Source organism: Corvus brachyrhynchos, unplaced genomic scaffold (genome assembly GCF_000691975.1).
Source record: "Corvus brachyrhynchos isolate BGI_N302 unplaced genomic scaffold, ASM69197v1 scaffold50, whole genome shotgun sequence".
Taxonomy (NCBI): domain Eukaryota; kingdom Metazoa; phylum Chordata; class Aves; order Passeriformes; family Corvidae; genus Corvus; species Corvus brachyrhynchos.
In genome coordinates this window covers 867,263-891,175 of record NW_008235964.1, presented here as the reverse complement: position 1 = coordinate 891,175, position 23,913 = coordinate 867,263, and the positions used below count along the sequence as shown (strand labels likewise).

Genomic DNA, 23,913 nt, shown 5'->3' with positions numbered 1-23,913 from the left:
AAATATATAGGGTGAAAAAAATATTGTTCCACAAGATGTGGACAGATGTGGTTTTTTGGATCTGTGAGAATGATAAACTGTCTAACTTATCCATAGTGAAGTAGAAAACTCTATCCTTTACTTAATTAATAATCCACAAAACTGGCTATACTCCACGAATCTCCTCTCTAGTAAGCTGAAGCACCAGGGATCTCTGCTTCTCAATTACAAGTAGTGAGCAGCAATTGTTACACTCTGTGCAAGATTTTAGTGTCTTGCAGGCTACTCAAAACTGAAGTCTTGAAGACAAAATTATTGCTTAAGTCACAGAGTGGCTTCCAGCATCTTTTGAAAGTCTGGATTTACTGATGGGAAGAGAAAGTTAATGCCTCTTCCTACAGGGTGAACTATAAAGGTTACTTGGCTAAGATATGCTAACCTTCATATTGTAACAGGTCATCTATTTTTCAGACAGTCCCACAGGATAAGGGAATCTGGCTTTAGAACTTCAAGAGGTATTAAAAGGAAAAGGAAGCCTTTTTTGAACACTGAGGTATGGTATTGAAATACTGTATTTAGCTATATAAGTATTACTTATCACAGAGTTTTACACCTCTTAATATAGTCCAAAAATAAATAAGCAATTTATAAAGCTGCTTACTGTGAAGAACAGGAAAACAGCTATGATTCTTTATAAGTAGCAAAATAACAATTTCCAAAATATAATATTTAACAGAAAGCATTGGCCAATATATTTATTTAAGTCAAAAACATTGCAAGGTACTCAAGTCAGGATCTTTGCAGCATATAGACTTAATCTATAAAGATCATTCACATAATGTGAAAAGTGAGAATGGTTTCTATGACATTATCTTATACCTATATTTATTCTTATTGTTTCTTTGAACAAGAAGCCATATTAACTTATAACAAAATGTGTATTTTCATTTGAGCAAGGATATTGCTTTCTCAAGACTATATGTAAAAAATTCATGCAATCTACTTTGTTGTTGTTATTTTCCGTGGCCTGAGCTGTGTATTCACAAGGAGAAAAAAGGCACAGATACATAAACATACACACAATCCATTTAATCTACATTCCATCTATCTGGGATCAGACTGGACAATTTCTGCAGCTATTGATATTGTTTGAAATACTACTACCACTACTAATAAGTAGAACATGGCAGGTTGACCATGAGCCAGCAGTGCCCTGGCAGCCAGGAGGACCCAACCACGTCCTGGGGTGCATCAGGCACAGTCAGCTGAGTGAGGGGATCGTCCTGCTCTGCTCTGCACTAGTCCAGCCTCACCTCGAGTCTGTGTGCAGGTTTGGCACCACAATGTGAGGACATAAAGCTATTATAGGGCATCCAAAGGAGGGTTATGAAGATGGTGAAAGGTCTACAGGGAAAGCCATACAAGGGTGTTTGGAGTAACTTGTTCAGCCTGGAGAAGGTTGAGGAGAGACCTCACCCTGGTCTGGAGCTTCCTCATGAGGGGAAGTGCAGGGGCAGACACTGATCTCTTCTCTTGTGCCCAGTGACAGGACCCAAGGAAATGGCATGAAACTGAGCCAGGGGAGGTTTAGGTTGGATGTTAGGAACCCAGAGGTTCCCCCAGAGGGTGGTTGGGCACTGGAACAGGCTCCCTAAGGAAGCGGTCACAGCACCAAGCCTGACAGAGTTAAGAAGGGTTTGGACACAGGCACAGGATGTGATTCTGGAGGTGTCCTGTGCAGGGCCAGGAGTTGGACTTATTGATCCTTATGGGTCCCTTCCAACTCAGGATGTAATATGACAATATTTCAAGTAAAGAGAAACCCACATCTCCTTTACAAATGTGAAGCAGCTTAAAAAAAGAAAAAAAAGACATTTTGAAAACTTGTATTTATCATGCCAAGTGAGAATTGGCATTTAAAGTTGTGTCAAATCCTATCAAACCATAATATAAATTAATGCAACATAATTCCTCAGTTCAAATCTCTTTTCAAGGGGCTTATGTAAGTCAGCCTGAGATGACCAACTATTGATGTGGAAAGCAGCATTGGTTTCCACTCCAGAAGTTCCAAATAGTCAATTTGTCCTAAAATTGCTTACCTCAAGCTGTATTGCCAAGTACATAACTAGCAGTGTTAGCAATTCAGAATTATTTGCCTTATTTAAGATGGAATGAATATACAAAGAAAATCATATCTGAGGGATTTTTTTGTAATTCTGTATCTTCCTTAAGAATATTGCTATACTTCCATTTCTGATCCTAGTTATAAATACAGGGGTAAAAACAAGGAACAAGGGAAATAGCAGAGATATTTAGATAAACTATCTAAATATTTAATATCCTACAATATTGTTGTTTTTTGTTTTGGTTTTCATTTCAACAAAGTAATCATTTTGGTGTGTGGCTTATGTGAATCTTTGCTAACAACTGGTTTTAAAACAAGTCAGTCACTTCTTATGTTTTATTTGTGAAGTCTGGTTGTGATTTTCCCAAAATGTAGGTAAGGAAAAACAAAGAGGCTACACCTTCTTATGCCAAAACACCTGGAAAAAGCAACAAGTTTTCAGACACAAGACCTTTTCTGCAGGTATCTCAGATGTCACCTTTCCACCTCAGATGTAGGATTGTGATCTCACAGTATGATAATCAGCATTTCTGTTAGATTAAGAGTGTCCTAATGAGGAAAATAACCCAGCTGTTCCACTGATTGAGGATCTGAAAGAATAGGAAGACCACCCATTTCTTCAGTGGATATGTGTCTGTAACTGCAACATGGAACAGCATTTAAAAATACAGCTAACCCAGGTCAAGATTGGGCAGATATTGATTTATCAGTTTAGATTAAACTTTTATTTTCTCCTCTCTGACTTTCTACTGTGTTGACTTGGACCCTACAAATAATGAGAACACTACAGATTCTCACAACATGTGCATAAAGTATCCCCCATCATTCTGGTTGTAGCACGTGGATGATGGCAGTAAGGGCAGGCCTGATGAGGCATTATTATGAAATCGTGCCAGAGGAAATGTGTCACAGCAGCACAGCCTTACCCAATTTCAACACATTAATCTGTGGTTTTTTAGAGGTGCTGGCTTTGGCATTTTTTGGTTTGCTTTTTTTTAAGGGCATGGAAAAGAGACATAATGGAATTGCTTTCTCCCTTTCCTTTCACCTGCCCCATTGAAATCTTTTCAGAGGGTGCTCACAGAATATTACTTTTCTCTTATAGGTCCAGCCATAGAGTCTTAAGAACAAATCACGACAGGAACAGTTCAAATGGGCTGCAGAATCATAAACAACCAGAAACTGGGTGTGGATTCATAAAAATCCAGAAAAATTACTTAATCATACTATTTTATGAATCAAAATGGAATATTCTACTGAATATTATTAGTAACCACCAATGCCTAAAATCAGCTTAACTTCCTAAACAGTACAAATTCACCAGCATGTTTCTAACACCTCCAAGATGATAAATTAACTATAAACAGAAAGAAAGAATAATAATATTTCTATAAGATATATAAGGATATAAGAATAATATATAATAATATAAGAATTAGTAATATTTGAAAGGAACACACTTCACGCATCTTCACTAGAGTGTTAATGTGGGCTTTTCCTAAGTTCTCTTTCACATGAGAAACCTTGGGCTAAGTTTAGGAGTACTGCAAGTGAAGTGAAAAGCCCAGCTTGGTCTGTGGTATGTGAACTAGTTCTGTCCTGATTTTGCAGTGAGGATGCAGTGAAAACAAAACTAATTCAGCTTCCAAACGCACAAGTTGCCTCAAAATTTGGAAAAGATCACAAGAGACTCAGCCAACTGAAGCACTAAAACGTCAGAGGATATGCTCACAGAAGTCCCAAACACATGTTCTGAGGATATGCTGAACTTGAGCTTCCTCATGTGATATATAGCTCAAATCTTGTTCAAGATTGGCCTTAACGCATACAATAATTAATACAAATGGGATGTATATTTAAGTAGGAAGGTCTTGTCCTTTCTCTTCCCCTTTTCCTACAGAATATTTTTCTAGAACTATTTGACCAACATCTGAGAGACAAGTTAATCTTAAAAATGCATAGAATACAATGCATTATTCATTAGATATTTCTGAACTCATTATGCACTGATTTCAACAGCTCAGAACAAATTCCACATAATCTTATATCATAAATCATCACTAAAAAATCCTTAACCAAGAGAATCTATTCTTTTAACACAGACACCAAACACAAAACAATATTCAATTTAGAAATGCTCAGCTTGGGAAAACAAAACCATGCCACTTATTCAGTAGTCATGAATGATCTTCTGTTCTGTTCAATTATGTCTCTCTCTTTCCAGATTATCCAGGAACAGAAGAAAGTTTCATCTGTTATTAAACTCTGGATAGCCTGAACACTAGATCAGAAATATAGTCTAGTAACTTAGCCATATACATTTTACCCAAGAATTTATTGCAGATTGAGATTTTCTTAGACTAAAAGTTGAATCATTTTAACTACGAATTCAGAGTTAACACACAACTCACTGCTACTAAAATTCTTTAGACTTATTCCAGGTTCCAGTGGAAGTGTAAAGTAGCAAATAAAAAAAGTGAGGCAAAGTGACAGCTTTGAAAGCCAAAAGTTAGATAATTCCACAGCCAACGAACATGTTCTACTCTCAGATTAAATGTTTTAAATAATAGGCAATTTTCCAAAAAATTTGTAGAGGTTTCTCCTTATCTAATTAAGTCAATAGCATTACAACTGCTGCTGGTCTGAAATGCATACCAGAGTTTTTGATGTCTTTTGCAGCTGAGTGACAATTTGATGCATCTTTTCATATTGCTGTTGTCAATCCTCATTCAAGTCCAGCTCCACAAAACTAAAAGTAACCCTAAAACAAGTGCATGGTTTAGGAGTACTCCCAGGAGTTACTGATATTCCAGACATCAGTACAGGCTACAGAACACAACACAGTTTCCAATTTTCTATAACAACCTGAGCACCACAGAAAATGTTGTAAATAAAAAAGTGTCAAAGGAAGGCAGTTAAAGCCCATTTCCAGGGAGTACCTTAGCAGGACTTTGTTAAATTAAAGTTATAGTGTCAGCACCACAAAGGAGAAGGAGAAAAATGGGGAATAGACGAATATTTATTTTTATACTAAAAGTTGTTGTCAGTTTAATTCTGGTTTTTTTGGATACAATATCAGGATAGAAGGATATAATAGACAGGTATCTGACCATTTTATGCCAAGAGGAGCATGAAATCTGCCTCTAGTTTCTGCCATTTTCCAGTGCTTCTTAGAAAAAAGAAAAAAAAAAAAAAAAAGAAAGAAAAAACCAAACAAGCAAAAGAGGGGAAAAACAACCTTAAGACCTGCACTCAAATTGTCTACCAAGAGAAAAAAAAATCTATTCTCTTCTCTCCTGCAGAAAACACTCAATTTCCTGATAGGGTTTAGGACCAGACTGACAGAGTTAAAAGAAACAGTGGGTCTGTGTCTTTTCAAACATCACAAAATATAGAATCATAGAATCATTTCGGTTGGAAAAGACCCCTAAGATCCTTGAGTCCAACTATTAACCCACCACTGCCAACCCACCCCTAAACCATGTCCCTAAACACTCCATCTACACACTTTCCAAGGCAGCCTAATTCAGTGCTTGACAACCCTTTCTGTGTAGAATCTTTTCCTAATATCCAATCTAAACCTCCCCTGGCACAACTAAATCCTCTACCCTGAGTTGAAAATTTAACTGTTAACTTCTGTATTTTCATTTCTTTTTTTCAACTTCAAAAAAATGAGACAGTACAGAAACTCCACTTTTTATAAAAATCTCTAAGCTTTTCTTCATCCAGACCTCCCTAAATCGAGGAAGGGGCATACACCACAAAAGGATAGGTAGAAATACTTCCAGGGTATATAAACAAGAACCTATATTTAGTACAATTGTGGAAACAAAGTATGTGCATTCTAAAATATGAGAAGTGAATTTATTTTTTAAATTTATGTCTGTAGAGAACACAGAGAGAGCCACAAAGGTATGGTACTACTTCTACTGGAGAGAATGTTCTTGGCTGAGATCAGTGATGTTGCAGAAAACAATGGTATTACATTAAAACATATCTCTTTTGTGAACTAATTACCTGGCATAGTAAAACATCTAAAGAAGTTCTATTCTGCATGTTAAACGATTCCTTCTTGGAATATTTTGTTTTGGAATATATAAAAGGAAGTTTTAGTCAAAAATAGAAAAAATATTTATATTTGAGACGTTAAGTAATAGTGATCAAAACAGAATTAAATTTAGTTCTCTTAGAGGAGGAATAATATTTACCAAAAAAAAAAAAAAAAAAAAAAAGCCAAGAAAGAAAAATTAACCTAAAGATATGACATTTCAGAAGATAGTTAAAACCAAAAGTGAAACTTATACCAAAAATAAAAGGACTGACATAATTTAAAGTTGACTTAAATCCTTGTATTACTAGCTGGAAGCTGCACGAACACATGATACTAATCATACTTATTTCTGGACCTTGAAGATTTAGGAAAATGAATTTTAAAAACTCCACTACAAAACCAGAAGGGGTCTTGGTCTTTTTTTTTTTTTTTTTGCATTAAGCAGAAACCTTTTCCAAAGAAAGAAACAGCCCATTGAGGCCATCAGAAGAGAACCAGTCATGAACATAAGCCGAGGGGGATTTGATACGTGACCAAGTTTTGATGAGGTGACAAGTTAGCATGAATGCCTCTGAATCAAGTAATTTTGGCCTAAAATTAACAATGATTCTGTGAAGTTAGTTTAATTTATATTTTCAGCAGGCTGTAAATGTGCACTTTGATGCCATGTGATTGGTTAAACCATTGGTAACTCTGTTCCTGAGCCCTGCATTTGGAAAGCTAATGTCAAATCTGAAGAATGTGTACTCAAAACCCAAACCAGGTAAGTTGTCTACAGGAGGATCCATGTCACCAATGCTACTTTAGAATAAATGATCAACTGAACATTTGTTTAAAGTTGTTCTTCACCACAATAATTTAGTCAAATACCTTTTCAACATGTGCTTGTTTCAAGTAATGATGATAAACCTCTGTCCTAAAGAAAAGGATCATTTCAAGTCAATGATAATGTATTGTTTTCAATACTTATTGACTTCACCAAAAAAATGAATTTTGTCAAACTTGGGAGCTCTTATAATGGCAGATAAGACCTTCCAAAAAAGCATGTAATATTTCCAGAAATAGGTGCAAAGCTCGTTCAATTTACTGTCCATTTTTTCCAATATTTGAAATATCAAAAAAATATTGTTTCCAAGAATTTTTTGCAATGCTGAACACTATAATTTTAAAAAAACTATTACTTATTCTTAAAGATCTAGAATTTCAAAATGCAGGACTTCAAAGAAAAGTTTTGTATCTCAATTTATTAATATGGTAGTCATCACTAAGTTCATATGGAATTTCTGAATTAAATACTCATCTGTGAACAAAACTAAGCATTATTGTGAAGACTAAAATTGAAAGACAACAACCATTTACTCTTTCAAAGTGTTCCTGCTGTTTCTGACGATTGAGATAGGACAAGGCTTGTTTTAACATTCCTAAACTACCTGTAAAATTGAAGTTAATTAACAGTATCTAGATAAACATTACAAAAGAATAAATGGCAGCAGCTTAAGGAAAAATTTGATTTCATCAGCTCACTAGAATTTTTGGAATGCATTTACAGCACAATCAGTAAAAGGAAAAAGGTTAATTTGTCTAACTTAGTATCTCAAAGCACTTTAAATAAAATGTTGCACTTAAAAACTTTAGAGGTTACTGATAAAAAAACCTGGTTGTTAGCAAAGCATATAACAATTTATTACTAGTTTATCACTCTGAGCTGAGAATGACACCATCTAAGATAATACAAAGTAAATAGAGGATGTTTTTTTGTTATTACTCCTAAAGTAGAATGTGCTCAGGTACACATAGATTTTATTTTTTATCTAGCTTGCCTACACGCTTTTCAGCCACTAGCCTGATCAGCTTTTTTTCTTGAAATTTTCGTGTTAACAAGTCTTTTGGTAAAGCTTGCTGATACTGATATAGTGGGTTGAATTTAGCTTGGTCTCACTACCTGTCTCACTACCCCAGCTATATGGTCTTTTCTAAAACTTCCAGCCCAAATGTTTACCTAGTGAGGACTCTTTCATCTTCCAGTCATATAGACCTTATGTGGTCTTTATTTCCAGATGTTCTTTTCCTTTAGCACTATATTGATCTGGGATACTTTCATCATTCCTTGGCTTCTTGCTTTAATGTTTGTGCTCCAGAAAGCTCCACATGTATGTACATCTCCAAGACTCCCCTGAGAATAAAAGCATGTGAAAATCTTGGAGGGAAGAGCTAGGATAATAATTCTAACCCATCTGAAAGCAAGGATTAGCACAGAAAATATCTTCCAAGTACTCATTTATTGCACTGTCTCCAATTATTCTTCGAGGACAAAAGCTTCAGAACAAAATGTCTTGTTTTCATTAATTTTAATTCTCTTAAGAACGCATATTTAGTGCCTTTAACTCATGAAATAAGAAAATACCTTCAGGCTAAATCATGCTTGGGTATCATCTGGATTTCCTAGGAACAGCTACCTGCAACACAGGAGACTGAAATTTCCATAGGAACTATTGGAAAAGATAATTATGTTGCCACCGAAATGACAGTAGTTATCTGACTTCTCTACAGAATTATCAGTTTGGAAGGAGCAAAAGAGAAGAATGATTTATCATAGTAAAAATTATTTGATTTTCTTGTGATGCAAACAAATCTAATTGCCCTAGAAAGTCAGGTGTTCTGGAACACTCTGATAATTGGTGACACAATCCATGTTCCCTATGACACATGAGGTCCCACTGATCAATTTTAAATTTTGTGGGAAAAGGGTGAGGAGTACCGGCTGTCTAAAAAACATTAAGTTTTTCCAAGTTTCCTGAAAGTCAGCAGCTAAGAAATAGAAATACTCTGTAAGTCCCTTAAAAAAGGAGAACAAAATCATTATACAAGTAATGCAGTTAGCAGGCCAATTAGCTGGTCAATTAGCACATGCAAACTAACTGGTCAACATCACATGCAGAAACAATCATACCTCTGATACTTTTGGCCCACCTAGGGAGCCAAATAAGTGTTTAATGAATAAAAAGAGTTGAAGAAATACTGTTGAAGGTTACATGAGAGGGACATAGTTGCTATAAGAGAGACCTTAGTGCCTGGGATACCCTTATATCTGCAGCAGGAAAACATTAGGGATGAGGAAAGGTGAGTATGACTTTGGATTGTTACTTATGGATTTATTAAGAAGTGAAGATAATAAAGAAGCTAGTAATAAAGAAAAGAACATCTCAGACTACTTCAGTAGAGGAGTAGAGGAAAGAACAGAAGAAAAACAAAGGACATATGATATAAGGATATAGGAGTCTAGAAAACATCTTTCATTTTCCAAGTTTATCTTCTTTAATGATAGCCTGCTATTGAGGCATATCTTCATTCCTACTCCTTATTGCCAGTTTCACAATAGTCAAAGGTATTTCAGTCTCATGAGGTAAAACAGTAGGTAGTTGGAAAGAAGTTTTATTCTCACCTGTAAGTTCTATTTGGGAAGGAAATTATGACATTTAGCAAGACTTAAATACTAGAGCATCCCAGGAGCTTCCTGAAAGTTTTTAGTAAAATTTTAGATGAATCCAGATTTCTCAAATCTAATAGATTATTAGCACATTATTGGTAATCCAATAAACCCAGCAAAAAAACCTCTCAAGTAAATAAAAGATCTTGTCTTTCTTAAAAGAAATAATTTAATTATAAAAAGATTTGGTTTAAAGGCAAGTTTCATGGGTACTATAACTTCTATCAGCATCATATGAGATCTCTGGATTTCACCTTCCAAAATAGATTCCGGCCAGCAGTTGTGAGGTCTTTATTTGGGTTCATCTTCTACATTTTCAGCAGGTGTGAAGTCTTCATGAAGGTTAAAAATCAGTAAATGCTTAGGTTAGGAACTGATTGGTTAAAAGCAAATCTTGTCCAATCAACAGTGTTAAGGTCAGGAAGGTTTTCAAATCCAATTATGGATCTACCTCCACCCTCTAGTGCTCTCAAATGCATTTTTCAAAGTCTGTAAGCAATTCTTTGGTGAATAAGCAGTATCACAGTCCCTGTGAAACCAACTGCAGGATTCCAAGATGCCGACAGAAACACATTCTCACCCTGTGCTACTGTAATGCATTTGCAACCATAATTATGGGGCTGAGGTGGATGCTGTAATAGCTAACCTCTGCCATCAACATTACAATGTCTGGCAAGAGCAGACCTTACAGACTCGAGGACCAAACACTTATAAAGCAAAACCAAAGACAAAATTTTCACAGAAATCAACACCTATAGAAACTTACCACCATGTTATGAACAGCTGAATGCAGAGGCCAAACCACTCCAACAAGGCTGAAGCAGGGCTACAGTGCTGCATATAATGTATGACTAATTCAGAAAAACTCTGAAGCACCTTTTCATCATAGATTAGAAACCTTTTTTCTGCATGCTAATTTATAGTATACACCATTTAAAGTATAAAACATGCTAAGACATGAAAAGTTTAACTCTCAGATATTCCCCATGGGTCCTGCAACACTCCCAGGCAATGGTATCAGATATCAGTTCATGTCAAGATCTCTGTTACCTTTCAGCAATCCCAAGGTAAAGTATTTCTATGCTGCTATCAAATTCACAGCACACTTCAGGAGCTGTTTCACAAGAATGTATAAACAACAGTTATTATTATTTTCAAATCTCCATGCTGTAAGTTTTAGTTTTTATTTTACTTTTAAATTAAAAGTACGAGGAGTTTTCAACAGCCCAGACATCTAATTTTACAGCTCAAGGATTTTAGTGCCAACACATTACAGCAGTAAACGTGAAACCACAAAATAAAAAAAAATCCATTAACCTGATATTATGAAGTAATTTGTTACATTTCCTAAGAAAGTAAGGGGTCGTTCCATGTTAAGAAAATTACAGAGACCACATATAGCACTTGTGAAATTTATTCACAATTCTAAATGACGTGCACCTACACACAGCGCTCTATAAAAGACTCAAAGAAGCATCTTCTGGAAGTACCCTTTTCCTTATGACAAAAGATGCCAGTAAGTTGTAGTTCTCAGAACTTTCCATAAGTTTTTAACCATAGAATAAAATGGAAAGTGAAATTTTGCACATAAATCAAAATTTTCAAAGTTTCAAGTTGCTTTGTAATGCCTGCGGTATAGGCAAAATAGAATAACTTTTGTCATGACTGATTTTAATCAATCACACTACAGGGACTGCTTCAAAGAATTTATGCCTTAGATTTTGATCTTGCAAATAAACCCTCATTTAACTTTTAATCAAATAATAAATTTGTCTAATTAAAAGCACACACAAGATCATCAAATATTTGTAGAACCAAAGTTTTAGGGTGCAGTTTTAAGGCCGCTTTGTGGGCAGTGGAAATAACTTATGCAGCTTGTATCTAACCTTTTTTTTACTGCTTCTTTGCCAAGGAGTAGCTATGGCAGGCATCTGTGAGTGGCTCACCTATTTCAATGCAATAGTACATCAATTAGGTTTAAACTGTTCTGAAAGCTGCTTAACCTAAGCATGTCATGCTTAATCTAAATCAGCATATTGTGCATGGAAGCAGGTGCAGAGCACAACAGTCATTACTGTGGTCTAGAGATAGTTGTGTCCAGCAGCTCTGGGAGCCACTTACACTGCTCAGGTCACTGCTCAAATGACTATGCCTCCATCCTCTTCTTCCAGACCATTATTAGATCAAAGACACACTACTTAGTAATAATATCTTCACTTATACTTTATCAAGGCAATAGTGCTGCAGCTTGTAAACTCTGCAGTAAGTCATTCTTAGCCAAAGGGTTTTATCCTTGCATGTTTAGCATGCTAGACCTATCCTCAGACATTCATCCCAAGTCCATCTTAACCACCTTTATTGAAATGTGAGGACTCTGGTTTAAGCTGACTGTTACTCTCCCTCTAAACTCAAGAGAGACAGAAATACACCTCCAGGTGAAATGCAATGACCAAATGGATCACCTCTTTCAGAGAATAAGGTCAGGAGCAAGGAATATCCTGTCAACTTTTTAGTCACAAAAGTTTATGGGAGTACTTAGTGAAATAAGGCCTCTGTTCTATTTTTTTACTAATTGTTCTGGTATTGTAATAAAGCTTTCATATATTTAGCAGCAGAACTTAAGGACCATATTCAGAGCTGTTGTTGGAAGAACATTCTTTACTGTAACTTTGTCTTCTAAATGTGAAGCATTTTATTTACAAGAATTGAAGTCTTCTAGAAATGAAATAACCCATTGCAGTGCTAGAGTGTTAAACCATAGAAGCTGCAGTCACTCAACAAGGAATACTATGGAATCAGTAAAGTGCTTGGGCCTGTTTACAGCCTGGTTATGAGCTATAATAAGTGCTGAACCTGCTGAATACTTTAACACCTTCTCAGTAGTGTGTTTAGAAATGACTGCTATCCCAGATGTTTGTGTAACCTGAAAATATGCAGGAGGACATGGCCATGCCTAAGATAAGCAGAGGAGAGAGAATAATGACTTACTTAGTGTGTAAACACAGGCACATAAAGACAAGATGTTTTCTCAGCAACAACATTAATAAGAACAAGATCTCTAAGACAGCTTACGTCTTTCTGGGCTCCCAGACAGCACATATTTTCAAGCTTTGCATCATACCATTCTCAATCAACTGAGATGAAATATTTAATATATAAAGGAATGGGTTTATTTTCCTTTACTCTTGGCTTTTACCACACACCCACAGGAGAGCACTTAGCTTAATCATAAATAAAGAGTTGCAGGAGCTCATGGAATTGACCAACACTTGCAAACCTTTACCTCTCTGGATGAAAAATGACCTTCAGCGATGACCCCAGTGAATAGTGCTATCTGGAATAATTCCCTCACATCAAGAAACCTATTATTTTGCTATTATTAAGTTTTAGTAACACTGCTGGGAGAAACCATCTGTTAAAAGAGAAACAAGGTACCAACCCTTAGGTATGTGGGGACTGTTGTTTTCTGCAATCAGTTTAAGGCACTTCTCATTCATTTTGTACAACTTCCTTTCACCAGTGTCAGGAAGATCAGAATAAGAAAAGACCAACATCCTTGTGATGTTTATTGCACATCAACAAATAAAACATATATTTACAGCTTCATTCACCATTTACTAGGCCTATTAAACAAATGTGTTGGAAGAAAAAGCTTATAAAGCGAACTTAGCAACAGTAAAAATCCCATTGTCTGACCCCCCACAGAAGCTTCAATTGCTTCACAGTGTGAAGTCAGGAATCCTTTAGATGAAAATAAACACAGAAGAAGTAGAGAACAGATATATTAAGGATGTTAAGAGGAGTTAAATCTTCTTTCACTGAATGCCTATCTTCCCAGCATTGGTCCCTTAGTTTAGAGAATTATTTTGGGGGGGAGAAAGACTCACCATCATGCTAGAGGGATCTAGCATGTGTTGAGAATCTTCTATATTCATATGTAAATATGGGTATTTTTTTTTTTGTATTTTGGGGGATTTTTGGGGATTTAAAAAAAAATAGAAAGAGAATGAAAACTGCAAATGCTGAACAAGCAAATCTCCTAAACCCCTAAATTCTTCATTACTGATGAAGTAAAAACACTAGCAACATGATTTCACAAGGATCATAAACAACTTTTTTTTGTATCTGTTCCTGCCAAATCACAGTCTGAAGAGTACTGTATATTACCTGTCATCAAATTCTTATAAATAATGAACATCTTTTGCTCAGGCCAAAGAGATATGAAAAGCTGTCAGTGATATATTTGTCTCTCTATTTTTGGCTAGTAGACATTTTTTGGTTGAGTCTGGGGCTTTTTTTATTTTTCATTAATGAAATTTTTGGCCTTTAATTTTTTTTGTGAATTTTGACATTATATATTCATAAAGATCCTTTGAACTATATTGTAATAGATCCCACAAAGCAGACAAGTCTCATGCTTCTCATATAATCTTCCTTGACTGGAAAGTTTCCTTCACAATTAGGTTTCTGATATGAAAATTCAACCAAGAAAGGTAATATAATTTGTGAATGTTGCAAGTCTACGGCAAACTAGTCTTTGCCATTGGATCGTTACAGAATTTCTTTTGTGTTGACTTTTTAACATGCAGAAGTTTAAAAAACCAGTTTTTAACCCATTCCTTGATACTGGAGGTCTAAGTACCAGGTGCCAATCAGTAACGGGCAGGTGAGTTACAAAAAGTGCTATGGCGCTGTGTTTTTCTGTGGAAAGCAAAGACAACATGGTGGAGTGTTGCTGCTTCCTGGTACACAGAATTGATTCTGATATTGTGGAGTTTATGAGGTCAAAGGTTGGCACTTCCACAGGGCAAAGGAAGTTTCAGTCTGAAACACAGCACTGCATTCAGGAACAAATCTTAGATCATTATATGTAACTGGAAGACTCTTGTTGACTTTTAATAAGAGTCGAGCAGATTCTGGTTGACAGAAGAGGCAATAAAGCACACCAAGTACTCTAGCGAGACAGGGTAGCAAGACACAACAAACAACTGCCAATTCTCTGCTTTCACCTGAGACTAATAAAAAGTAATTTAAAAATGAGATTCAACTTCTATTTCATCAAAAATTATTTCTCAGCTACATGAGTTACTCAAGTTTTGCAGCTATTGGCTACACACAGAGGCTGGGTGTCATGTCAGGGCCAAGATGTTTGGCAGCCATCCCCCTGACAACTTTGTGGTTGCAGACCTCCTGTATATACTTGCACAGAAACTGTAAAAGGAACCTTTGACATGCCATTATATTCTGGAGGCCCTCCAAATTGCAGGTAAAATAAGAATGAGGAGACTTAGAAGAGGAACAAAAGATTCACTACTAAGATTATACATTCGCCAAGAGCACTGCAGCTAAGCAGTGTATTTGGATGCTTGATTGTAATGTGCTGCAGTTCACAAACCCTTTGAAGAGATCTAGCATCAAAATGTCACCAAGAAACCCTGAGACAAACCAGAGAAACCACTCCTTGTATCTGTAATATTGTGTCTTAAAAAATGAAAAAAACCAAACAAAATTTATCTTAAAATACTTTTGCTTTGGTGATTTTTACAGGCATGAAAATCATCACAGGGTAAGAAAAAACTGGATACATAATGATACATTACTGCTTTACATTTTTTTGAAAGGGAAAAAAAACAGTCTTTAGACTGCTATAAAACAGTTTGCCAAAGGGATGAGTGAAAGCATATCAATTTATAGCTTAAACTAACAGAAGATGCTTAGAGGAGAAGCACATTGAAGTCAGCTTTCAATTGAAGTTGTTAAGAAGGAGAAATCTCTCTTCCAAAATAAGAATTTTTAGCCTTGAGGGTGATCAGAAGAACCAAGATCAAGGGAAAAAATGGAATTTGTCAATGTGAGATAAACACATTGGTTTTAAAACTGTGTTCTGAGAGAATCCTGATGGTTTCCTTTGTTTTAATGTATACAGTAGACTCAGTAGATTCAGTTCCTCAAACTGAATGGTGACAATTTAAATCAAATTGATGGTGACAATTTAAATTTTTCACCAATTTAAAGATGGAGTTTATTTAAAAAACTTCTCAAATATTGTTTCCTCAAAATCATTTAAGTCCTTTCTTAAGAGGAGTTTGAAATTATGGCTAAAGGATACTACTTATTTTTTATAATGCAATATTTTCAATCTTTTTCTCTTTCAACATGTTCTTTCATGTTTAATTCTGAATCCTTAACTGATTTAAATAAATGCTAAACATTAACTAACCAACACAAAACATTTTAAATAGTGTGCTCAAGAGGGCTTTATTTTCCCCTGTAAAACAAAGATTATTATCTTTATCCCTGCAGGCTATGAATTTCTTCAAGAAATTATGATTTTTGCAATTAACACTGTCTGCATGTTATAAATTCGTCATATTTGCCTGGCTACATGAAGAAAACCAGGAAAACCAGGGCAGCAATTTTAATAATATGTAATATTTCTATTGCACATTTTAGGATATTTGTTGACCAGAAGTTTATCAAAAGGCCTGACACGGATGCTCACCCTTGCACACCATCCCTTAAATCACGTAAAGAGCATTAATCCTGTTTTCATTTAAGTAAAATATAACACTTGCTTTCAGTGAAATAATGGTGAGTACGATATCTGATGAAGAGTTTAAAATAGCAGATGGTGTTATCACTTTGAAAGCAGGGAGTTAACTGCAGAGAAGCAGCAACATGCAGGATATTCTGGTCTTGCACCTTCAGATGGTACTTAGTTCTTTAAAGCAAGAGCAGGAAAGTGATTGATGTCAGGCTGCAAACTGTTTGCTCCTTGCATCCCCGGTGGTGGTGCTTATCACTTCAGAGCTCTGCTACAGCAAGACTTACAGCAGCCTTTGTCAACAAAATGCAGTTATGAAAGGAACTAGCATGAATTCTCTGCCAAAAAATTCCTGTCTCAGTGAGCAAGTCACACCAGGATTACTCGTAAGCACTCCTGAGCTTCCTAGCAGTCATCCCTAGTGATATGGGTGAATAATAAACCTAAATCTTGTCCTAACTGTTGGTAGACAATCAGTTGCCTGTCCAGTGGGAGATGCAAAAGCTCTCCTCTCTGCCTCCTAAGTGGCCTAGAGATACTTGTGCATCTTTTCCTAAGATATTTTTAAGCTGACATTGAGCTCTATGGGGCCTTGAGAATTATAAAACATTACTCATCACTTTTTTTTCCCAAACACTCATAATTCTGGTTATCAGCCCTTATATCCCAGCACATTTAGATGTGGAGCCATAATAAAGGCCATTAGCTCCTAAACGCTTGGAATTTTACTGCTCTTTATTTCAATGTAAGAAATATCAAAACTTCAATCTGTTATGTATATACACACACATTTTACAGATACATATACATATATATATATGTGTGTGTGTGTTTATACATATACAGTATCATCTATTTTTTTTGGACATAGACTTCTCTGGACTATAAGTAGAGCAAAGACCACAAGTCAATTCCTTATCCTGGTACAAAGTCAAGGTGATTTACATCTAGGATGAATTAACATCTTTATTGGATTTCAATTTGCTTTGTTAGGAAAACTGGTCTTTCCTAGTCATTCAAAACAAGTGAAAGCTGTTAAAAATAGTAAACATTTTCACATATGAAATTGACTCAGCCATGACTCAGTTATGGGTTATGTGGCTGGTCATTAATTAGCCACGATTTATGCGGCCAGGTGATTACTAATTGAAAATATTATACTCGTATTAAATATATTTGTCGACATTACAATTTGGAAATTACTGTCTAAACATTCCCCACATTTTTGTTATTCAATGTAGTTGTTAGCCCCTGAGTAAACTTTACTGCCCTCTAGCTAGAAAACAGAGTAAGGTATCATGGATAAGCATGGTGGAACTCTTGATCTTTATTACAATAAATTCTAAATTGCAAATATCAGGAAAGTTAAAGTAGGTGCACTGAAAGTCTGGTTCCTGAAAATGTCAATGAAACATCTTTTCTGCTGTAACAGACCTCAGCAGCCCTCAAAGATGATTAGTCAGCCCTAAAAAACCTAAACTCTTTTACATTAAATGTTTTATATTACACATTTTTCGTATTAAAATCTGACTATGAACATGGAGAGTATCAGCTTTTGTCTGCAACATTTCCACTCTCCCTTCCTTAGCAGTATGCTATTATTTGAAATATTTGTGCTCGGAGAATACATTTTTTAACCCAGATGATTTCCTTCTAAGTTCAGTCTGCTCCTTCTGCCTGCTGCAGCTTGACTCTAGTGTAGAAAGTTGCAAGCAGTTCCAACAACAGGTAAAAGAAATATACTTCAATGGGTAAGGCAGGCGCAACTGCTTCTTAACCACACTTCTGATAGATAAGAGCAGTGTCCAGTACATAGCTACACAACCTGAGGTCAGGCAATGCCAAAATCCCTCAAGTCACTCAATAGAATGTAGTGGGTAAAACAGAAAATAGATCCCTCAAGATGTGCAAATTGCTGCACATAAACCAGACCCCATTGATGCAACAGAATTGTACAGACCGCTCTAAAGGCTCAATATCTCATTTTCATACTGTATTACCTTTGTTCTTTACCATATTCATGAACTAGGAAAAGAAAAGAATCCAAAACCAATTAGAAATACAAAGCAAACCATGAATAATGCTTGAATTATACAATTACATCCTTCATGGGCCTTTCAGGCCCACATGCTTCTAGTGTAGCCTTGTTAGCCTTATATAAATATATCCCTCCTGTCCTCTGGAAACCCAATCCATTTCAATCTGTAATGTAAATAGTTTCTTTTTAGCACGCAGTGTGTGCTGATTTCACCTTAATTATATACTTCCCATTGCGAGAACTCAAACTGTGGGATACTGGGAAAGAATTTAACCAGCAGCCTATAAAGAATAGGGGTTGAAGCTTGGCTTCCATTAACACCTCATTAGCCAGAGTATGTACTGTATGTAAAATGAGCTAATGATTTTTAAATGAAGTTGTCAACCTATAACTTAATAATGTAGAAATCTATTTCTCTGTAATATTAATCAAGATATGACACATTTTTATCTCTACAAATCTACATGAAGCTGTTGGAGTACATAGATCTTAGTTGGTCATCTTCAAGCACTAACCTTTAGTGCAATTGTAACACTAGTACCACAAGTGGTATAAACTGCAGTATACATTTTCTAATAGACATAAGATGATGGTTTGAGGAATACACCTTCAAGTTCTGGATATAAACCTATCTCAACTTACTAAAAATGAAGTTGGAACCATGAAATGACTGCTAGGTGGTTATAGGATCAATTCCGATCTCATAAAGGAATGTCAAAATTCACATTTGGGTTTACTGTGAATAAAGACCATCATCTACCTTAACAAAAATCACCATTACCGTTTGCATTGACTTGACAGGTTTACCAGTAGTTAATGAATGCAGGACTCTCATTAACTCCCACTGAAGCAGAGAAAATGGCCGTAGAGTCAAACAGGGGTTGCACAATATATCCCTTAATTGGCAGGGGGATTGTGGTATTCCTATCCATCAGGCGACCCCCTCTGCAAGGGTTAGGACCTGGTCTTGTTGCTGTGGGTTTGGAGACATGTGTGCACTGCAGGTGAAGGTCTGGTTTGCTGAGAGAGCAAAAGGTTCCCTTTCACTGTCAGACCACTAACTCACTTTCACCGCGCATCACTTTAAAAGGAATTTAAAGAGATAATTTATGAATTTATAGAAATCAAAGGAGACTCTCTTTCTAATTTGTGGAAGCTTTCTCTTGACTCTAAGGAAACAAGACTTTAAAATGGACTAGTTTTAAATATCCTTCCATAACAAAAAAATTTCTGATGTCCGTAACCTCGTCATACTCATCACAGAAGCTTTTAATTTTCCAGCTAGCACTAGCCTGTCTTGCAAGGGCCTGAATCCCAGTTAGCCACCAACATCTGCAGTTCCAAAGGGAGGTAGTTAGCAGGCCTGCTGACTTTCATGTTTCAGGGTCTTTGCAGTGAAATTTTTAACTGAAGCTACAGCTACTCCACACTGAAAATTTACACATACAGGCTTCATCATCAGTACCACAACAGCAACTCACAGGACAGGCTGAAGCAACTTTCTACAGAGGGGTGCACGGCCACCTCTTTGTGACTACCCCACACCTCTCTGGTACCCACAGCAGCCTTTCTCTGGAGCAGATGCAATTAAGATGAGGGTCCCTCCTGCTGTTCCTATTTGATTAGTGAGGACAGCAGTGACATTTGCTCATTGTCTTCATGCTTGGTCGCTACATTCTTTTGGCTGGGAGGGTTGCAGTAGCTGTTCCCAGGGTGGCAGGCAGATATGCCACTTCCAGCCCTTGGCTGGGGATATGTGGTCAGGCACTCCCTGACTGCAACACTGCTTGTAAAATCAGTCACATTTCCTAAGTGCGAAAAATGCAACAGGGTATTGTACAAGGTGAAGTATAAGATGGTGATGTGTGTGACCATTGTAGGGAATTTATGAGGACAGATCTTTCTGTGTCATTGGATCTGAGGGAACTGCCATCAAGCAGGGAAGGTTTGGTCCTCTGTGAGAAAGGGGTGTTTTAAGATCTCTTTGAAGATATCAGAGTTATGATGTGTTGTGGCCAAATTACTGGCTCACTGCTGAAAAGAGGAGCAGTATGCAGTGAAATGTACACGGGTTCCAACCATTGGAAAGCAATTACTACTACAAGTGAGCAGAGAAGCAGTTAATAGCTGCAGTACCATAGCGGGGAGCTTGCCAAAACAGCCAGCTAAGCTAAAGTCCTGAACCAACATAACGCTAGGTCTATTTGTCTCATTTACTGTGCTTTTCTCATCTCCCTTACCCCATCACAAACAAAAAAATACCAATAATAACTATAGCCCTAGTAGTTACATCTAGAAATAAATCAATATTCAAATGCACATTTTCAACAGTAAGAGATACTAAAGGATTATACAATCAGCATTTGGCACTCATTCCTACTGTACTCTGAAACCATAGGTTAAAAAAAGTGGTTTATATGTTAAAAGGGGTCATATAATTTATTTCATTTAGAGCCATTAATTTTTTACTTACAAGACAGCTTTCCATGACAAATACTTCTTTCTCTAGAACATTTCACTGCCCTGTAAAAGCAAACCCCATTTCTTATAGCTTTCTAGCAAGATATTCAGACCAATTAGCCTATTCAGCTTCTCCCTTCCTTATAATTGGTAATTTAGCTTGCTATATAAAACACAATTAAACCTTGTTTGGGGTAAAGCTGTAGACTCATGGAGCTCTAGCTGCTACTAATTCTTAAATCTTAGCCATTCTTAAAGTAGGTATTCTAATGTACTTCACACTGATGCAGTTATCACTTGTATAGCCATCGAAATGTTCTTGAGTAAATTAGAATTTGCTCATTCCCAACTATGTCAGCAAAAAGGCATTTTCTTTTCATCTGTGCATAAGAGGTAATATCCAAACATCCTGGCCAATCATCAGTTTATCTTGCAGAATTACATATTTTTCTCCTTTTGTAATGATTATCTGTCATACCTGTCTAAGTGTATAATCTACAAATGTAGGTCTTGCTGCAGAGAACTGAAATGCCATGGCTATGCACAGGTATTTTTTTATATATGCAGGATTAAACCCAAATAATAAGGAAGAGTTTAAATCACATGCAATCCAGAAAAGAACAGGGACACTGAAGGAGCTAAGGAAGAGTGCTTCAGGCTTCAGGTAACTGAGACTTAAATAATTTTAAACAAAAATAAAAGTTATAAGTATTCTACATAAATATGTCAGAAAAAATAACATTTTTTTCTTTGGGTAACTCAGTTAAACTGCAAGCAGACTTACATTGGCAGTTACTCATTTTAATTATAGTGTGATGGCACTTGCTTGTTTAGAAAATGAATCATATGGTTGCACAGGAATTCAGTCCTTTTGCCTCAGCTACATTTGTAGACAGACAGAATTCTAAAAGTGAAACACACATTTAATTGTTCAAGGGTTATATGATGCACATTTATTCAGCAATAATTTCAGGTTATCTTCTCCAGTTCTTTGCCTCTTATTAAGAGACCTGACAGCCTTCTTACAGCATGGAGAGTAAGAGAGAATGACATGCAAATCTAACACACTTTCAGGTAGAAGAATATTTCAGCAGTCTAAAATCATCGCTGCAAGTACCTTAAGTCTTCCAGAATTCAGTAAACTTAATCTAGGATGCAGTTTAGTAAAAAGAAACAATTCACAAGATTTCTGAACAGGATCATTTTACTCCATCAAAGGACCATAATTTAATCCCATGCAATACATTCAGCGAAGTCAATGAACTTGCATTAGCATAAAGTCTTTAAAAACCTGACACACTGACCTACCTTTATGTGACAGACGTAACCTTGGTTGCCTCGTATCTGCTGTGTGACATCCAGCTGGTAACTCTAGTAACAAGCCATATAGTGCCAGGATTAGAAGGTGCTGGGCAGATGCCATCCTGCCCAAGATAAATTTCTTGCTCTCTTCACTTAACTGCTGCTGTTTGTTTGTTGTTTTGGTGAGGTGTTTTTAAGGCTTCAACTTCCACTTCTACTTTGCCAGTGCAGCTAGATCTCTCTCTTTGGTCAGTTTGTGGGGTGTCTCTGTGGGAAATTCAACGTTCATCAGAGCAGCACACAGCCTCAGCTAGCCATTTGTCAAGCTGTGCAAATGTCATGTAAAAATATTCCCTCCCTAGGACAATTGTTTATAAAGTGCGAGGACATTCCAAGGCGTTACTCTGCAGTGTTGTGTCTTGAGCTGTCTTTAGTAACTCTGCCAGTGGATTCAGGAAGAAGCTGTATTTTCAGTCCCTCCTGCAAGGCAATTCATTCAGAGAAGGAGGGAGGGAAAAAAAAAAAAAAAGGAAAAAAAGAGAAAGCACCCTCCTCCTTGGTGATCTTCAGAACTCAGCCCCTTGCTCTGACTTGCCAAACAGCTAGTTTTAATTCACCTTTCACCTTTGCTAATTAAAAACAAGAAGTGCCATTCCCTCCTGGAGTTGCAGGATCCACCCAGCGGGAAGCCGGGCTGTCAGGCTGCTGTATTCACTGAGAAAGTTCAGGGAGGGTTTAGGCAATGTACAGTACCGGCTGCTTCTAGGAGGCGTTTTAATCCACGTGCCGTGCACTGATTCCTCAACTGATTTGTGGTTTCACATTGTAAAGCGCCAGGAGAAGGGTCAGAATTCCTCCTGTCCCTCCCTTTCCAAAAGTCATTTCAGCTTTTGTTCCCAGCGCAGTTTTAGAGGAGGATCAACCCTTGCATTAACCATTTAAGTACATTATCACTTTGCATCGTTAAACAGCATGCTCCTAAGTGGATCAGGGTAAAAAGAGTCGAGTTGTATATACTTTATACTTGCTCACGTTAAAGAAAAAGGATCTGTTTTTTACACATCCCCCCTCCCCCCCTCCCCCTTTTGTGCTTTCACACAGTAGCTTCTCCCCTTTGCATTTTAAATGTCTGTAAGTCTGGAACCCTAGGTCATCTATATATGTCAGTAAAATTATTTCTCTGACTAGATGCCTGTGTGATTGCAAAGTATTTAAAAAAATATAAAAGCCTGATCAAAGTACTGTGATGATTAACAGCATCAGATTTGAAAGTGCCAAGCAGCTACCTCTTACATTGCTAACAAGTACCAGAAAACTTCATCTCTTTTTTGCATGTGTAACTTAAAAATATACCCATGGCAAGATTTTTATACATCAAAACTACAGATGTCTGGAATACATTAATTAAGGAATAAAGTTCTCTGTAATTAAGATCTCATGCATATAACCATTTAGGATTATGCAAGGTGCATTTTAGACATTAACAATTGCACTTTTTAATAGGATGAAGCATTAAAGTCATGTTAAGTCTTTATACTCCTCATTGTTTTTTTACAGAAAAAGAATCACAAAGAAAGGAAAATGAAAACTAATGTATGCATTTGACAATAATGCACTCAAAAAAAATTGGTAGTCAACCAGAGATAATAATATCTGGAGAGAAAGATTTAATAAGACATGTCTGTATGCCAGCAAACTGAAAAGAACCCAGAACAATAATAGAATGAAATGCTAATAAATTTAATAGCAGGATACATGGATGGGAGAAGACAGATCTGTTCAAGAAGAATAAAATATATGAACTCCTAGGACAGAGAAAAAAAATGCAGCTTTGGTGAAAAGACAGAAGTAAATCATCAGAGTGCCCAAGGACTCCTGGAGGCTGCTGTATAATCAGGAGCAGGGAGCAGGTCATATCTACCTGTGA

General features: G+C 36.5%; 1 protein-coding gene across 1 annotated transcript in view; it reads right to left on the bottom strand.

Annotated features, from left to right (window-relative positions):
• SEMA3E (semaphorin 3E) overlaps positions 1–22,827 on the bottom strand; it is a 134,503-nt gene extending 111,676 nt beyond the window's left edge. The window contains exon 1 of the mRNA XM_008629588.2: positions 21,993–22,827. Coding sequence (XP_008627810.1) covers positions 21,993–22,107 — 115 coding nt within the window. The 5' untranslated portion in view covers positions 22,108–22,827. The remainder of the gene's footprint in view (positions 1–21,992) is intronic.
• Between the last annotated feature and the right edge of the window lie 1,086 nt (positions 22,828–23,913).